Source organism: Panthera leo, chromosome B4 (assembly GCF_018350215.1).
Source record: "Panthera leo isolate Ple1 chromosome B4, P.leo_Ple1_pat1.1, whole genome shotgun sequence".
Classification (NCBI taxonomy): Eukaryota; Metazoa; Chordata; class Mammalia; order Carnivora; family Felidae; genus Panthera; species Panthera leo.
This window is the reverse complement of record NC_056685.1, coordinates 136,787,178-136,805,545: the sequence shown is the minus strand read 5'-3', so window position 1 is coordinate 136,805,545 and position 18,368 is coordinate 136,787,178. Positions and strand designations below refer to the sequence as shown.

The window sequence follows — 18,368 nt, the reverse complement described above, 5'->3', positions numbered from 1 at the left end:
CAGGTCATAATCTTACGATTTGTGAGTTTGAGCCCTTGATCGGGCTCTGTGCGGACAATGTGGGGCCTGCTTGGGATTCTGTCTGTCCCTCTCTCTCTGCTCCTCTCTTGCTCTCTCTAAAACTAAATTAACTATTAAAAAAAAAATTTTTAAGGTAGGTTATGAGGGAAAGGGCATCCCACATGGGGGGGTGCAGCATGGGCAAGGGGAGGGCGGTCCGGGGTGCACGACGTCGTCAGGGAAAAGCGCGTCCACAGCGGCAGCACAGAACTCTGCACATTTACTGACAAGAACTTCAGCTTTGGCTTTCTGCACATAACCAACGCCCTTGTCGTCAGAGAGCACCCCAACCCTGAGCCTTGGTTGCTGGCTCAGGACTTAGGCAGCTACGGAAACAGCAGAGGGCCAAGCAGATGATTATTGCTGTGCCGCGAATTAATTACCAGAAACTTGCAGACAGCCCTTCGAAGTCTCCGCAGCAGAAAGCACCCTCCTCTAGCCAGCATCTGCCCGAGCGCGCGGGTCACGGACAACCTGAGAGTCCTCTCTGTTGATTTAATTACATACACGGCCAATGAAATTATTATGAATTTTTAACCAAAAAGCCAGTGACATTTACAGAGATTACAGTAGGAATGCTCTCACGTGCCGTCTCTCCCTGGCTCTCTGGACACCAGTCCCCTGGGCAGCCCACTTTACCAGGCTGATGGGCAGCCCAGCAAAAGCACTAGGGAGAGAGGATGCCATCCCGAGCTGGGCCGAACCCACAGAGGAAGGAGCGAGAGCCTCTTCAGGGTAGCCGGAGTCAGCCCTTTTGTTTTGCATTCGGTGAACGGTGCCTCCCTGACTGGTGCTACACCAAATGGGTCATGACCACTTAGAACGTGTGAATTAACCAGCGATCCGTCACTGAGGTCTTCCTAAAGGCTGGCTGCTGGGGTCAGAGAGGAGAGGCCCCTGGTGTCTGAGGGCCCAAGGGAAAAACGCGTAAGTCACGTGTGGCAAAAGCCCTAACGGAGGCCAGAGCAACACTGGGGTCCTGACCTGAAAAAAAAAAAAATTCTGGCAACTTCTGACATGAGAAGAGCTCGTGGCCCGGCGGCATATGTTGAAAGGGCCATTTGTTGATCGTGTGTGCCTGGGTATTTTTTGTGCCAGGCAGGAACAGGAAGTTATGATGATTTATCGGCTTAAGCCTTTACTTCGAAAGACAATTGCCATTTCTCCCCAGCATTTTTCAAACATACCAGGATGCTACCAACAGGGCACAAAGCGCTCCGACGTTAATTGATGAGGGTTGGTAACTCGACCATGGTAATATCGACTCCGAGACGTTAACCGCCTGGCCGTGGGCTGGGAGTTTTGGAATACGACCTCGGCAGCTGTACTTATAACTGTTTTATGTGACATTGACCGGACGTGTTTACGATTTTTAACAACAGCCTTAAAAAGTCCAGTGACATCTGTTGAGAGTTTAATTGTGAGTGTAAAAAAAAAAAAAAAAAAAATCATTAAAGGCACAGTCAAGAGATCAATGTCCTTACTGTTTAAACAACACGGTGGCCATCAGGCGGTGGGGGAATCTGGCGACAGGACTAACTGAATCTCCCAAGTAGAAGCGTCAACATGCAGGGGGACAGGAAGGAACGGCAGACAATTTAAATAAAGTAGGAGACGGAGGCTGACGGAGGCAGGGAAGAGAGAGCACGGGGAAAGAGGGAGCACCGAGAGCCAGAGGAAAAAAGAAATGAAAAAAAAAAAGAAAAAAGAAAAAATGGACATTCTTCTCCCCCCCACCCCCCCACCGGAGAGTATCTACAAGCCCGGCCCTGGGCTGGGCGGCCCGGGGTCCTCACGTCTGGCTGCGCGCGCGGGCGGAGAGGGGGAGGGGCGTCCGGCCCGAATGGTCCCGGGACCGGCGGCCCCAAGCCGCGGGCCGGCGAGTTTGCGCCCCTCGGCGCCGCCACTTTTGTTCTCCGCTCGGGGTGCGGGGCCGCGGCGGGGCCGCAGTGCGCACGCGCGGGCGGGGCGGGGGCGGGGCGGGGCGGGCGGCGGGCTCCGGCGCCGCCCCCCGCCGCCCCGGCCCGCTCCATCCGGGCACTGCCGAATTAGCATCGCGCCGAGGCACAACTTTGCCGAGGCCCAGCGAGATCCAGGCGCGCGCCGGAGGAAATATAGTCCCTGCCGGCCGGCGGCGGCGGGGCGGGCGCGCGCGGGGCTGCGCGGGGCTGCGCGGGGCGCCCGGCGCCTGGGGGCCATGCGCCGGCCAGCGCGGGCGGCCCGGGGACCCCGCGCAACTTGCCGGGCAGCCTGAGGAGTTGGAGCGGCCGCGGGCTCGGCGCCGCGGCGCCCGGCCGCCTTTCTTCCCCCCTCGCCAGACCCCCCCCCTCCCTCCCGTTCGGCCTTGGGGGAGGGGGCTCGTGTCCCCCCCCCCCTCCCCACCCGGTCCCCGGAGGCCCGGTCCGCCCCCGCCCGCTCCCGCCCCCGCGGAGTCGCGCAACTTCCCGGGAGCCGGGGCCAAAGTGAGCGCAAAGTGCTGCCCAACTTGCCGGGATGGAGCTGCAGAGCCGGCCCGAGGCGCTCGCCGTGGAACTCGCGCGCCACCAGGTAGGCGGCCGGGGCCCCGGGCCGGGAGTGCGGGGCTTCAGGGACCCGAGCCCGGCGTCTTCTCCCGCGTCGCAGGGTCTGTGCGGCCGGAGGTACGCGGAAAGGGCTCCTCCTCAAGCCTGCTCCCGGGTGGGGGACTTGGTACCTGCACGGCCCCCGCCGACCCCCGGGCTCCTCCTCCTCCCTTCGTCTCTTGCTGTCTTGCACACTTTGGGGGGGGGGGGGCTGGAGCCCGTGGGACCTGAGCCCCCGCGTCTTCTCTTCCTCCGCGCGGGGACCGCAGGACGGAGGGGGCCAGGAGGGGGCCCCTTCGTGAGCCTGCCCCGGGCTGTTTGTGTGAGAGTGCGGGCCGGCCCCCGCCCGACCCCCACTCGCGTGCAACCCCGCGCAGTTTGCAAAAGTAGTTTTGGCGATTGTTGCTCGGGCTGGCGGCGGCGTGGCGGCCGGAGCCCGAGCGGTATTGCGGCGTGCGCGTGTGTGTGTTGGGGAGATTAGGACGCGACTTGAATATTTATGAGCTTTGCTCGACACGGACTCGCCGTGTTTACTTGGCTCTTTGTTCCTCCCCCCTCCCCCGGCACACACTCACACTCACTCGCACACGCACCCCTGCCTGCAAACTTGCACGGCTCGGGGCGCGCCGCCGGGTGGCCGCGGCCCCCGCCCCGCCCCGCGAGCTGCCCCGATGAGGCGGCAGCCACAGGTAAGCGGCCCCGCGCGGCACTGCCCGGCCGCCGCGCGTGCGGGACGCGCGGCCCGGGGAACTTGGGGCGCGCTTTGCACGGCCGGGCGGGGGTTGCGGCCCGCGGGGCCCCGGGGCGCACTCGGCCCCCCCGGGGCGCCCGGCCTGAGCCCGCTCCTCCGTGTTTCCGCAGAACGGCGACCTCAAGAAGCAGCTCCACGAAAGGCAGCCGCGGATCGCCGCGCTCAGCGACAAACAAGTAAGCGAGCTGGAGGCTGCGCCCCCCAACTCCGCCCGAGGTGGGGAGGAGGGGTCGCCCGGCACTTTGGCAGCCCCCTAAAAAAGTGCCGGCCTCGGCGCCGCACGCTCAGACTCCCAGAGGAGTCTGTCTGCAGCCCTCAAAGTTACCCGCCCCCCCCCCCCTTTTCTGGAAAGAAAGAGCCGGGTTCCTGGAGGCCGAGAGGGGCGAGCCAGCCGGGCTCCGGCAGTGGCCGAAAGAGACGAGCTGCACTCAAAAGGCGGCGAGCAGCCCGGCGTCCATTTTGAGTTGGTGGACATGTTTTTGGAATGTGGCAGTTTCTCCCGGCTCGGTGTCCCCCACCCCACGCCGGTGTGAGGGTAGGGGTGGCGGGGGGCCGTATTTGGGACCCGGACGCCAAACTACTTGGAAGCAGCTTCTGGATTCCATTGCGAACCTTATTTAAAGAACCTTTCTCCGGGCTCCCCCCCCCCCCCCCCCCCCCTTCCTCGCCACTTCTCCAGCATCACTTTTTATTCTTGGAACCTGACGCCAGCTCCCGGGGAACAAAAGAAAGGCGCCCCCAGGACCCCCCAGTTCTGCCCCAACTTTGGTCTCGGGGCTTCAGGTGTAGATTGGGACTCCCGACAGCCGCCTCGCGCCGGGGGGAGGGGCTGGCACGGCCGCCGACCCCCCTCCCGGCCCCTCCGGGGAGGAAAAGTTGTCCATTGTGACTTAGTTGCGCTGAGCTCAGCGCTCGGGGTTTCAGCACCACGAACAGATGCCGCCGCCAGAGCGCGGCCGGCCGCGCGCCCCCGCCCCCTCCCTCCCCTCCCTCCCTCCCTCCCTCCCCGCCGCCCGCGCCCCTCCCCCTCCGCCCCTCCCCCTGCGCGCTCCGCTCTCCGCACTCGCGCTCCCGCCCCTTCCCCCGCGCCGCCCGGAGCCGAGAACTTTGAGCCGCGCAGCCAATGGCGCTCCCGGGGCTCCGAGGCTGGCGGGGGGCGGGGGCGCCGGCGCCCCTCCCCGCGGCCCCTCCCCTCCGCGGGCCCGCCCCCGCCCCGCCGCGCCCCCTGGCCATCGATCGCGCTTCCTTCGGAATGCCGGCCGCCGCCGTCAGCACCAAACTTGGACAGCGCCGCCCCCGCCCCCGCCCCCGCCCCCGCGGCCGGTGCGGCCCCCTCCGGCCTCCCCCGGCTCGGGGCCGCGGGTCGGATGCCCCCTCCCCGGAGGGATTCTCGGTGGAGGGAGAGACGTGGACGAGATCGGCGGGGGTGGCGGCGACCGCGGAGCGGGAGAACTCGGAGGCCGGGTGCAAATTTCGAGTCTTTAAAGTTGAAAAGTGGTGGGAGGGGGCGTGCTGAAGAGGAGGGGGCCGGAGGTCGCGCAAAGAAAGATGGCTGTGCCCGCGGGTCCGCGCCCGGTCGGGGGCGCCCGGCTGGACAGGCGGGTTGGGACGAATGCATTAACCCCTTTCTGACGCTGCCGCGGCACCCCCCTTCCAACCTTACCCCCCCCCCCCCCCCCGCCCTGCCTGGCCGCGCGCCCGAGCGCGCGCGCCCGCCGGCCCGGCCCGCGCCCCCGTCCAGGCGTGGAAGCTTCCATTCCCGCCGGAGGGGGGTCCGGCGCGCGGCCCCGGCGAAGTCGGGGAGTTCGCGGGGGGAGGGGCCCCGGGCCCCGGCATTACCATTTTGATTGCTTTGATGCCATTTTTGGAGGGGGAGGGGTTGGAAGACCCTTCGCTGAGCACAAAGATGTTTAATCACTGTGTAGAATCAAATCAGATACTTTATTTGTATTTTATTGTTTTAAATCCGCCACCAAATCGGGTGCCGTGTGATAGCTGAGGGTTCCTAAGCCCTGTTTTCAGTGGGTAAAACGGCAAGTTGTTGACTCTTACGCTCTGAGCGAACGATTTAAGAGAGAGCGAGAGGGAGGGAGGGAGAATCCAGGAATCCAGCGGCTTTATCGCAACAATGTCTTTATGTGTGCTTCTACATGGCAATAGTTTTACTATTTGGAGTGGCTTTTCAGAGCTTGGGTCTGATCGTTTCTTCTGTATTGTAGCAACTATGCCAGGGCTGTTTAAAATTTTATGTTGATAGTAAATGAGTAGCTATTTATTATCCGTCATGCCAGAATTTAGATGAGGCTGAGAGAAACATTCGAAAATTCTGTTTGGAGGCTCCATGCATCTCAGGGGAAGGAACTGTCCTACTCCCGGCTGCCTTTGCCTTTAAATTTGAACTCCGGGAAGGAAAGATGCTTGCGAATGGAATGTACCTCCATCTTTTTTGTGTCTGTGAGTGTGTGTCCAAAAAGAAAGAAAACAAGGAAAACTTTTGTTCTCTGGCCTTTTAAAAATGTTTCTCTTTTAAATGACTAAATATAACATCTGGTAAGCAGCCAGCGTTGGGCCTGGCCATCGGAACTTGTGTTTGGAACTGTCTGTTGTTTTTCCTTTTCCCTTTGTGGCATTTTATATAACAAGGGCTCATAAAAGAGGGAGGGGAGGGGGCCGAGGCCGTGGTGCAGCATGCTAATAAAGCTGCCTGGTCTCTCCCAGGCTCCGAGGTGAAATCTTTCAGAAGTCACCTATGAAATGAGTTGGGTAGACTTAACATTTACTTGTCCCTCTCTCCTTGGGAGAGTTTGGTGGTGATTGGCGGCTTGGTGGGGGGTGGGGGGAAGGTCCAGGAACAAGCTCTGGGAGGTGATTCCGGGCTGCACCCAGGGTCTTAAAGAGGGGCAGCGGGGCTCTGCCTGGGAGTGGCTGAAATGTGGGAGCAGGTATGAAAAAGCCAGTATTTTCAGAGTTTGTTTTTAACTCAACATGAAACTAAAGGGTAGGGCTCATTTATAGATTTGCTGGGGAAGAAACTCACCGTTTCCACCTCCGGAGCTGTGTTTTCGAGCCGCTCCCTCTTGGAATGTGGGATATAAAGGTTAAGTTTCAATTAAAAGTGGGTACTTGGATGATGAACTGGATAGTAAAGCGAACGGATGACCCCATGATCCACATCTGTTAGAAATACAATAGCAGCTGAGTAACATCTTTTGGTGCCCTGCCATCAATTTCCCATTCATGCCCTTGACACTGGAATGTTTTCAGTTACGTCTAGAAACACAGACAAGTGTCTAAAGATGTTTATGGAGGACTCCTAGAAGTAAATAGGCTAGTTGTTGGTCAGAAGTAGAGATACGAGTCCCGTATAACTGTTCAGTGCGTCTCCCACCGTTGATGGACCAGGGGATAAACAGGAAACCAGTGTCTGTGTGAAAACGGAATTCATAGTTTTTTCTTAAAAAAAAAAAAAAAAAAGGAGGTGTGGGAGTTGGTCAGAGCGGAGTTTTGGGCCAGGCCGCATTCCCAGGTGTGGCCGCGCCTGCCAGCCGGGTTTTTTGAGTTCAGTGGAGGAGGGACCCCTCGTCTTTAACGAGATAGGACGTTTGAAGACTCCATTAGTTGCTCTGATGGTTTTACGCCGTGAATCTGCAGCACACGCAGAGAGGCAGTAACATTTGTATCTAAATTGTCAAGCAACAAGCACTTCCGTGTAAATAACAGACCCGTCATAAATGCTGGGTGTCTTTTCTTTCTTTCTTTCTTTTTTCTTCCCCCTTCCCTCTTTGAAGTTCTCAGCACGTTTAGATGCCACGTATCACGGGCATCTCTAGACCTGAACTTCATGAAGTTCAGCTTCACCACGGAGCAAGAAGAGCCTCCTGGGTTGACTGTAGTCCACGCCGGTGTGGCTTCGCGAGAGAGACCCCGGAGGTGAACTTGGGGCCTTTCCTGCTGCTCGATCCATCGATTTGATGGACTCTGGATTCCGAGGGGCTGTCCTTAAGTGCAGCAATAAAAATATGTCTTCTTGAAAGGTATTATGTATGTGGCGTGCACCCGGGCGCTGAATCACGTCTTCACCGTGATTCACTAGCCGCGTTGGACAGCAGAGGAATTCTGCCTTGAAAGTGTCCGCTGAACAAAACTGCAGGCTGGTTACAGTCCTTTGGTAAAAGGGCGTTGTTCCGTTTTCCAAGCTTTCCTTCCAGTCTGCCCCTCTCCAGGGGGGTCAATTTCCATCTTCCTGACTTAGAGTCGAAAGTGTCATGCTTCCAATAGGATCATTACTTTCTAAAGAGAGAAGTCTCGCGGAGCTCCACACTCTCTCCCCCGCGGGGAAGAACGTGGCCTCGGATGGCAGGACCCAGCCCTGGTTTCGCCCGCTACCAAGCTTCTTATCCCGCAGCATCCCGAACCTACCCGCGCCCCCCACCCCCTCACCTGAGCCCTGCTCCCTGAGTCCCCTCTTCCCCTCCCCCGACTCCCACCATCATCTGCCACTTGAGGATTGAAGCTGCCACCTCACCGCATCTCCTGTGAAAACCAAAAACCCCCAAAGCGGCTTTAGTGAGGTACATGTCACATGTCATGCAATTCACCCACTTAAAATGCACAATTAAATGGTTTTTTGTGTATTCACAGAGATGTGCGACTGTCCCCACCATCAACTTTAGAACATCTTCATCTCAGAAAGAAACCCTTGGGCTCTCGCTCCCCACCCCCACCCAGCCCTAGGCAACCGCTGATCTACCTTCTGTCTCTCTGGGGTTGCCTGTTTTGCTTCCCTGTGAGTGGAATCATACGACCGGCTTCTTTCACTGGACATAACGTTTCAAGGCTCATCCGAGTCGTGGGAGATGTTGGTGCTTCGTTCCTTTGTGCGTCTGAACGATACTCTGTTGTATAGATAGACCATATTTTGCCCGTCCGCTCACGGGTTGACGGACGTTTGGGTTGTGTCCTTCTCTTGGCCACATGAATAACGTATCGCGTCTCCTCTTGCCCCCTCTGGTATGTTCTGCCGGGCTCTGCTCAGGGCGGTCTCCATCTCACTCTTGCACGTGGCGGTGCGGTCTCCGTGGTTGCTTTCCGGCGGCTTCTCTGGCACGTCGAGCAGTTTCCTGCCTTTACACGGTGTTGGCCGGCGTCTGTCTCGATCTTTTCACGTCTGCTTCTGTGCTGGACTGTAAGCTCCGTGCAGGGGGGTGGCGCGGCCTGCTCTCCCTCTTCCCCTGTGCCTTGTAGGGACTGAACGCGCTCAGTTGAGTGAGTGGATGACGTTGTAACAGGACAGGCATGAGGATTAGTGGAGTCCCCTAGTGGGGAGTCCCTAGCCTGTCATAGGCGTGCAGCAAATGGTAGGTTATCCTGTGTCTGAAGTGAGTGGACTCGGCACTGATTAAGACCCGCGGCTCCCTGCCCTTGGAAACCTCACAAAAGAGTAAGGCGTGGATAACCACGTTTCGAGAAGATCCCAGCAAAATTCTGGGAAAGTCATGCTGTCTGGCCTGGAGATGGAGGACAGCTTCCTGGAGAGGAGGTTGGGGGACAGGTAGGTAGGTCCTCGAGGACGCCTAGGGTCGTGGACAGGAGATGCTGGTGCGAGCCCGCTAAGGGATAATGGCCTAAAGAAACCTGCAGGTGCTGTGACCCTTCTGGCAGTAAAGCCTTGAGCTAGACAGAGACATCAGAGAAGGTGAGCTGGGGCCAGAGCAAGGAAGGCATCACTTGCTTGGAGGAAGGGCCTGGATTTTACACCTTAGGCTTGGAAATAGCCAAGGGCTGTTAGTGCATAGGTCAGGAAGGTGCAGGAATGGTGCTAAGGGCAGGTGGGAAGGGAGGAGAGAGAAGGACGCCTCAACTCCCGCGTTGCTTGGCTGGGCCGGGCCATGTGAGTTCTTCAAATGTTTGTCACCTCCATGGGGAGGCCCTTGCATGGGCGCTGGGTCCCGTGTACGACATGGGACAGGAGGCTGGGAGGCCGTTGGCCACGTAGACTTGATGACCGGCACCTAACAGGCTGTGGGGGCAGGAGGCCGCTTGGTGATCCTCTCCCTCCTGCCTTCCCCAGAGCTTCTTTGAACTGAGAAATTAATGGGGGAAGGGGAGTGCTTCTGGAAACTTCTAGAAGGTGTCTCGGTTAGCAGTTCTGTTCAGTTGGTTTAAGAAAAAGTGTATGTAGGGGCGCCCGGGTGGCTCAGTCAGTTAAGCGTCTGACTTCAGCTGGGGTCACGATCTCACGGTTTGTGAGTTCAAGCCCCACCTCAGGCTCTGTGCTGACAGCTCAGAGCCTGGAGCCTGCTTTGGATTCTGGGTCTCCCTCTCTTCTCTCCTGCTCGTGCTCTCTTTCTCTGTCTTAAAAAAAAAAAAAAAAAATTAAAAAACTGTACGTGTATATATGTATATGTATACACTCCTCTGTCAGGTACACCTGTATTAGTGATTTTATTTTGACAACGTAACAAGTAAAGTAAGTAATAAGCGTGTCACCATGTACCAATAAATATATGCAAAGACTATGTAATATGTGTATAAAAATCAGTTACTAACTTTCCAGGATTTCCTAATGAAAATGAGAGGATTTGTTTTTTGTTTGTTTTTTTAATGTTTGTTTATTATTAAGAGACAGAGACAGAGAGTGAGTGGGAGAGGGGCAGAGAGAGAGGGAGACACAGAATCCGAAGCAGGCTCCGGGCTCCGAGCTGTCAGCACAGAGCCCGACGCGGGGCTCGAACCCACGAACCGCGAGATCGTGACCTGAGCCAAAGTCAGACGCTCAACCGACTGAGCCACCCAGGCGCTCCTAAGGATTTGTTTTGGAAGTAAGAAAATAATTATCATTCTCCTGAAGTAAAATCTTAACCGAGAAAGGTGCTGATCGGTGTTTTTTTTTGTTATTTCTGTAACATTGAGGAGATAAAGAAGAATTCTGCTTGTAAAAAAGTTTTTACTGTAAAAGCAGCATGTGCTTGTGAGGAGGAAGGTTTGCAGTACCGATCTGAGTCCTAAAACACGAGTCTCCTTCCTTCCACCCCACCCCCATCCTTGCTTGGGGATGAGAGCAGGGCTGTGTGTGTAGGGCACGTTCTGTGCACACACAAATGTATACAACACAGATAAACACGCTTAGTGCACGGGCTGGGCACATACCTTGCCTAAACTTGCTTTTTATGCTTGACCTTGTAGTGCAGCCCTCTCTCTTGGGAATAACTCAGTTTAATTATTCCATAAACACTTAACGAGCATCCACCAAGTACCGGGGATATGGAGGTGATGGTGGGTAGTGTGCCGTGAGCAACGGGGGCGTCTCATTTTGTAAGGCTTTATGCTGACAAAATGCTGTCACCCGTCTTTGGTTGCACACATTTTCACACACAGTTGGGGAGACAGGTGCATCCACAGCTCCCTCTCCCGTGGAGCCCGGTGAGGTGTCTGCGTGAGATGTTTAACCACCAGGCTCACTCGGGCAGCAGACGGGATGGTGTGCTCTGATGGGGTGCTTGGGGACCACGCCGAGGGGGTGACGTGTCCACCTGTAGAGAAGCGTAGAGACAGATTGCTCACACGATCCCTTGGCCGTCAGCAGCAGCGATCAGCTCTGTCCCCTCTTTCGTGCCGTCTTTTTATTTGATTGTCGGGATGATCCCATGACTTGGGCCGGGCAGGTACACGCTTCCTGCCAGACAGGTCAGAGAAGGGCAGCTTCCCAAGGTCACCCGGCTTGGGACCACTGAGAGGGTGCCCTCTGTTTCGGCCACTGCCTCGTCCCCAGCTGGCCCCCTGCATTGCAGAGCATAGCATGATGCAGCCAGAAGAGCAGAGGCCCTAAAGTCACACGCCAGCGTTCATGTCCCAGCTTTCCGCATCAGGCTGGGCAAGCTCGGGCAAATGGGGTTCATGTCCCAGCTCCCCGCATCTGGCTGAGTAGCCTTCGACGAGTCGTGTTGCTTCCTTGGGCTCTGTTTCCCCGTCCGCAAGGTGGGCGTAGCAGTGAGACTTATCTCACCAGGTCGTTGAGATGAAGTCAGATAAGGGATGTAAAAGTTTGCGTCAGCCGGGAAGCGAAGGGGTTGATTGGAGCGAATTGTGGTCGCTGTCCCCGTGGCCACAGAAGACACCTGCCGATCCCTGTCCTGCACCTGTGGAACCTGCCACCTTTGCATGTCCAGTTGCCCCCTGCTCGCGGTTGGGGGCATTTCCTTTTTCCAAGTGTGGGTGTCCCGTTGCTCGGTGGCCCCGGGTGAGCTTGACGTTGGCTGTGCTGTCTTCTCCAGCCGGTGCAAGGTTCGCTTTGGTACTTAGCCTCTTACAACACCTGCCGACGGAACTGCACAATTGATTTCCATTAGCTTTGAATTTTTTCGGCGAGACGACTCTGATAACTTTGGTAATCCCACGATGCCTCATTAGAGCCGCTGGCTATGACGATTAGCCCCGTGATTTCGCAAGTCTTTCCTCCAATACCTTTGTCTGTCCAGGAGCCGAGCGACCGGCTCGCTGCTCTGTTCGTGTCCCTCGTACGAGCCAAAGCTGAGCGTGCCGCTGCCTGGTCCGCCCGCCGGAGCTCGCCGCTGGGTCTGAGGACGCGCCTGCCTTCTCCAGCAGAGCAGGGTCTTGGCACGCTTTGGTGACACACGGGGGACTCGAGGAGGGCCCTTTGGGGGTATCTGTTGGCTCGGCCTCCGGGGCCCTCACCCCAGACACGGGGTGGCTTCGGGGGAAGAGGAGGGTGTCTGCAGTCAGTATGGCTACGCTGTGTGCAAAGCGCGCTGTTTAAGGAGCTGGGACCCTGGATTTGGTTTCCCTTCCAGAAGAGGGCTGCCGAGAAGGCTTTTAACTTTTGTCTCTGAGAGGCACGTAACGAAGAGCTTAAAGCACAGGCTTTAGAGCGGGACAGACGGGGGTTATGGACCCAACGCCACCCTTCTGTGGCTGTTCCACACTCAGTGGCCGTACAACGGGTAGGACAGTGCATTGCGAACCAGGTGGCAGAGGGCTGGCACGCGGTAAGAGCTAAGGAAATGACCCGAGAGGCGCTTGGAGGGTTCAGCCAAGACAAAATGGTAAGCCCGGTAAGCCACCCCCCCCCCCCCCCCCGCCGCAGGGTCCTCAGCAGGTCGGACCTGGAGGTCGTCCGATTCGGTGCTGAGTCCCTGCCTCCCTGTCTGATGCTAACTGGAGCCACGCCCCTCCGAGGGTTCCTTGGACCCGTCCACCGTTCACAGAGCCCTTGGGGAAGGCCTGCTCTGGATTCCATCGTGCTCAGGACCGGCTGAAGCCCAGAGAGGTTGACCGGCTTGTTGACGTGACGCATGTCAGGCGACGAGCGGAGGGGCTGCAGTCCGGTTCCGGGCCTTGTGGTCCTCGCCGCGTCGGAGGAAGAGCGTGGGGGGCGGAGAGGACACACGTTGGGCCACGAGTTAGAAAAGCGGCCAGGGCGTGCGTTCGGACGCAAGTAAGTGGCGTTCGGGCCTCAGAGACGAGCGCGGGTGAACCAGAAGCAGCCGTTCCGCAATGAGGAGCGGGAGTTTCACTCTGAGGTGGAAGGTTCTAGAACTTTGGGAGGGGCCTGGGCCTGCATCTGGTGTCTGCACGCGGCACCAGGGTGGGGAGTGGGCAGCGGGCTGGGTGCAGGGGGTGGGGGGCTCCGCGGTGTGGAAGCCGGGGTTCGTGCTGACCCCGCCCTCGGTGAGGAGCCCGTGGGCGCTCCCCCCCCCTCCACCCCCCACTCTGTGAGCCCCACCTTGGCCCCCGTGGCTTGGTCACTTAACGGTTCTTCTTACTTCCAGTGTCATTTCACACTTGAACGTCGAGGCGTTGCCTCGTTTTGAAACGGCCTCTGTTTTCGAAAGGAAAAGATCTGCTTTCTCAAGCTTTTTTTTTTTTGTTATTATCGGCGGTTGCTTCTTGTGGGGTAGCAGCAGTTCCCAGAGTGTGGTGAGAAATTGCTGCTACAGATCCATTCTGGTTACAGCCTCTGCCTGCCAGCAGCGGGCGTCCCGTGCGGTCTCACATGGGCCCTGCTGTTTTCTGTTCCTGCTTCTGCTTGGCACCTTCTTCTGTGTCGGTCTTGTTAAAACACAGCAGAAAGAAGGGCTTTCTTGGGGCATTTTCTTTGCCTTCCTCTTTTTCTTTTTTTTGTCTAAGGCCGAGGGGTTCGTCAGCCTCCAGGTAGTTACAAGAGGAGGGGGCAGATGGCTGCGTCCTGATGTCAGAGTATCTCAAAGGGGAAAATGCTGCTTCCCAGGCAAGTGTGAGGTGCCAGGTGTGATTCCCAGCATGCTGCAGGGCAGCGGAGTCCGAGGGAGCGTGGTGAGCAGTATCCCTCCGTCACCCAGGGTGTGAGACGTGGAGAGCTGGCCACACCCCAGAGACCTCACTGCCATGGGGAAGTAGACCGGCAACTGGGGCTTTTTGTCAGGGCGGGAGCCTCTGGCTTGCCTTGGTCTCCGCGGACTGGCATGTCCGCAGCTGGGTTGGGTCGTGAGTTTGGGGTTCAGTGGAAATGGAGGGTGCGTGTCCCCCAGACTCGGCGTGATGGCTTAAGGCACAAGATGCAGGAGCCACGGGGGGCTTCGCGGGGCCCCTGTGCCCAGCCCCCACGTTACACGTGGGGAACCGAGGCCCTGAGTGGGGGTGGGGGTGGCACCCAGGAACCAGAACGAGCCCCGGAGGACGCCTGTCTTCCCGACCACACTCCGCAGTCATGCAAGAAGTCTGTTGTCTTTGCTCAGGCAGTTCTGCTTCATTCACTGGACTTTTCCTTTGGAAGCATCCTCTTGGCTCTCCCCTGTGTGACGGGCCGGGGTCTCGCACAAGATGTCCCCTGTGACCTCAGGACCACCCGACCACCTCAGTCTTAGACTTTAAGAGCGGTTGACCCCCGATTGGCCCAGGTGGGGGGGGGGGGGGCGGCCGCTTTGGTAGAGCACCGCGCATTCCGGAACTGTCCATTTTACGCAACCGGCTGAATCTGACCGACTGGAGCCCTGTAGGTGCCAGTGGTTCCAAAAGGATGGTTCAGAAAGAGTCCCTGCGGGGGGGCCGCGTGTCACCCAGCCCCCTGGACGCTTCCTGCCTTTCAAGTCTGCCCTCGAGGTGGAGACTGGTTATGGCCTTGGGCGGGCAGCCCCCCTCCTGAGCAGAAAAGGCGGTGGGGGCTGCAGTTTGCGGGGAGCAGCCATCTTCAGGGGAAACGCGTCTGCCGTCTCGTCTGTTGAGCGGAACCCCAAAAGTTACTTGAAACAGCAGGTGGGAGAGGTCTGTGGAGCCTCCCCGGGGGGCGCCCGCAGGCTGTCCCCGGGCGATACCGTAATCCATTTGGGGACAGACTTTCTGCCCCACGAAAGAGAAGAAGGCAGGGCTGGGGCAGGAGAGAGAGAGAGAGAGAGAGAAGATGGGTTTCTCCTTGATGTCATTCAGGCGGAAAGCCAATCTGCACATGTAAATGAACTTGAAAATGCAATTAAAAATATATACATATTAGAGACTGTGATCCAGAATTTAATGGGAGATACAGGTTGCAAAGTGACAAACAGCATTTCCGACAATCAGTGTTAGCAGCTCTTCTCCGTGATTAACGCGTCTCATCTCGGCGGTGATAAATGCAACCACAGATAAACGCCAGAACAGCCCCACTGAACGCAGAGTTTGCTTGGCCCACGCCGCTAACCTGCTCCCAGCTGCCACTGCCGAGGGGACACGTCCTCAAGAAGGCCCCTCCAAGGGCTTGTCCTGGCTGGACGGGAGAGGTGATGACAGTTGCTGGCATCATCGTGGGCAGAGATCAGAGGGGTCCTGAACCTGGTTACAGCCGTGGCTCCAGGAAGTGGGCACGTCACAGGGAGGTCACGAGGAGCCACCCGTGCCCTGCGTCTACACCAGGAGCCGGGATGTGGGAGGTCCGAGGGGTTCAGCGTAGGGAGGGGGCTGGAAGGGAGCGGGGTGAAAGAGTGTGTGTGTTTTAAGCCCCTCATTGAGGAGACAGCCCTGGAGCCAAAGCCTGCAGAAGCTGCGGGGGTGGGCCTCGTGGTTCTCTGCAGGAAGAGTGTCCCAGGCAGAGGCAAAGCCTGTGCAAAGGCCCTGAGGTGGGGTGTGCCTGGCATTTCCAGTGGAGGCCAGTGTGGCAGGGGGAGAGTGACAGGTGAGCACGAGGGAGATCTGGGAGCTGAGGCAGGGTGGGGGGCTGTCCTCTCCAGTGTGACTGCCCTCTGCCTTTAACTTGTCTACTGGCTGGGGGCGGGGGGGGGGGCGGTGCCTGGGTGGCTCAGTTGGTTGAGCCCCTGACTTAGGGTCAGGTTTATGAGTTTGAGCCCTGCATTGGGCTTACCCTGATATTTCAGAGCCTGCTTAGGATCTTCTCTCTCTCTCTCTCTCTCTCTCTCTCTCTCTCCCCCCCCGCCCTTCCCCCACTCGCCCTCTCTCAAAAATAAATAAAATATTAAAAAATCAATAATAATAAAAAAAATAAATTGTGCACCGGCCGTAATGAATAAGCAGGAACAGCCGTTGGCTGGGGCAGAATTTTGAGTAGAAGCTGGACGTTTTCAGAAGGGCAGCCTTAACTCCCAGGTCTGGAGAAATTCCCTGACAGAGCTGGCCCGGGGCAGAAGTGGTTTTGCTGGGAATACTCTGTCCGCCACACCAGCACCTCGTCAGCCGAGGCGGGGCGAGGCGGCCCCCGTGACAGCGGGAGGGGACCCCGGGCCGCTTCTCCCGACACCGAGGTTCTGCCCAGAAGTGCCGAGGCTCGTCAAGGATCCTGCAGCTGCCTGATGAGAAGCAGAGATGCTCTGCCTAATGCAGAACCACAGACTTCGACCCTGCCTGCCGCCAGTGGTCCTGAGGCCGTGCCCTGCAGGGGGAGGGCAGCGCCCTGCAGGGGGAGGGCAGCGTGGCCCAGCACCTGCCCCTTTGATATTTCAAGAGAAGCCGGAAAGTCATGCTTGTGTGGGACCTCCTGAGGGGTAGGTGTGGGCAGTGCATAAGGCCTCTTGTAAATGCTGCCCGCCCGCCCGAGGGAGCACCCCTGCAGCCAGACCCGAGATGCCTCTTCCGATCACCGCCCCGAGTCCCCTCCCCCGTGCCCTGGTGCCTTCCTCGGCGGCGTCCGGGCCTCGCTGAGGTGGTCAGCGCCCTGACCTCGCAGACGGGCCGGGTGTCCCTCCTCCGGGCCAGCGCCCTTCAGGGCTCCATCGCTCCGGGGTCACGATCTAGTCGTTGCCGCCCGCACGTCCCCCAGTCACGGTCTCGCGTGGTGTCCACGCACAGAGCACTAAACACAGAGCCGCGGGCGGAGGGAGTGAGAGCCGGGGCCCTTGGGTGGTTCTGTGACCTTCGGTCGCTAGGGCGCGAGTGTCTGATAACCAGAGCCCTGAAGGGTCAGCGGTTCTGCGGCCCCAGAGACTCCCCCCGCCCCCCCGCCTTGTCACTTAGGGGAACACGGCTGATCGCGGGGCCAGAGGGCTATTGCGGTTTTCTTCAAGAACGTTCATCTCTCACTCAGATGCGCGAGTGGGACTCAAATACATTTCTGTAAATAAACAGGCCCGCAGCCGCCCACGCCCCAGCCGAAGTCGGCGGCTCGTCGAAGTTATTTTATTAACGAGTTCTGCTGAGTGGGCTCGCGTGGGGGCCGCCGCTCTCGTGTTGTCGAGCTAATTATAAACATGAGGGACGGAACCAAATAACTAGCCTTGGAAGGGAGAAGAGTCTGGTGGCTCGGTCTAAGTGTCCTTTGATGAACTTCTTTGGAACTCGTATCTTAGCAACACATTTTATTACATCCTGGTGCAGCTGGACGCACCGCCCGGTAATTTATCCCCTCCCCCGGCGGCGCCCCCCACCCCGGCTCTCTTTGGTGACAGGGGTGACAGAGGGAAGGACGCAAGGCCCGCTTTCCCCCGGGCTCTGTTTGCATCGCTTCGGCTTTGTTCCGGCGGTTGGAAAGGGCGCACGCGGCGTTGGGAGCGGGGGCCCTGCCCGCTGGCTCGAGCTGGCACGGAGGGGACCCCGGCCCCGGCCCGAGAGGGGGGCGGCCCTCCCGCGGCCGGGCTGCCCCCGAGTCCGGGTGCCGCCCGTCCAGGTGCCGATTCGCTCCCGGGCGCTCCCTGACTTGGGGTATTTTTATCTGGACTTCTTGTCATGACACCGATTCGGATGTGGTGGAAGTGAGGACGTTTGCAAATGGTTCGCGGTAATCAGCAGCCTGTGAGTGGGGCCGGGGAGCGTTCTAGATGAGGTGGCCGTGGTGGGGGAGGGAAGGACAGAGGGCTAGGACACGGGGCCCCCAGGGTGCTCAGCCAAGTTGCCTTCTCTGAGCTTAACTTTCTTGCTTGCTGCGTGAGTGTCCCGGGGCCGTTGTCACAAAGGGCCACAAACCGGTGGCTTACGACAGCAGAAATTTACCCTCTCACGGTTTAGAGCTGGAAGCCTGAAGTCAAGGTGTGGGCAGGGCGGTGGTCCCTCCTGAGGCACCAGAGGAGGGTCCCACCCACCTCTCCCAGCTCCGGGTGGCCGAGTCCCTTCAGTCTCTGTCTCTGCCGGCACGTGGCCGTCTTTCCTGTGTCTCTGTCCTCTCCTGTTCCCCTCAGGACCCCGGTCATTGGACTTAGGACCTGCCTTAATCCAGTGTGGGCCCAAACGATCTCATCTGCAAGCATCCTATTTCCACACAAGGTCACGTTCCGAGAGGTTGGGTGCACGTGAATTTGGGGCAGACAGTGTTCAGCCCGTGGACTTCCAACCTGCCAGTGGAAGGTTACCACGCCCAACTGAGGTCAGGGTCGGGGGGTCAGAGTAGACGGTGAACCCTTGATGCTCACCCAGCGCCAGGAACCCCCTGGGCTCCCTTGGCGCTGGCCTCCCCACCCTTTCCCTTCGGTTGGGAGCGGACACAGAAGCTGCTGAAGCCACGCTCCGTCATGAGCAACAGGGTGGCCCTGTCCCCCCAGCATGGCAGTTGGTGTGGACGTTTGAAATCAGGGCCACCCCAGAAA

The 18,368-nt window shown here is 58.5% G+C and overlaps 1 protein-coding gene and 1 non-coding gene across 3 annotated transcripts in view; one reads left to right on the top strand and one right to left on the bottom strand.

Moving 5' to 3' along the window:
* Nucleotides 1–2,502: 2,502 nt before the first annotated feature.
* Nucleotides 2,503–18,368, top strand: part of PHF21B (PHD finger protein 21B) — an 87,463-nt gene continuing 71,597 nt past the window's right edge. The window contains exons 1-2 of one of the 2 annotated variants that reach the window (XM_042948091.1): nt 2,503–2,607; nt 3,483–3,548. In XM_042948091.1, the coding sequence (XP_042804025.1) occupies nt 2,554–2,607; nt 3,483–3,548 (120 nt within the window). In that variant the 5' untranslated portion in view covers nt 2,503–2,553. Of the gene's footprint in view, nt 2,608–3,236; nt 3,311–3,482; nt 3,549–18,368 lie in introns of those variants that run through there. The other variant, XM_042948092.1, reaches the window with a different exon arrangement.
* Nucleotides 10,086–10,170, bottom strand: TRNAQ-UUG. Its single transcript has one exon. It is a non-coding gene; the product is annotated as a tRNA-Gln (tRNA).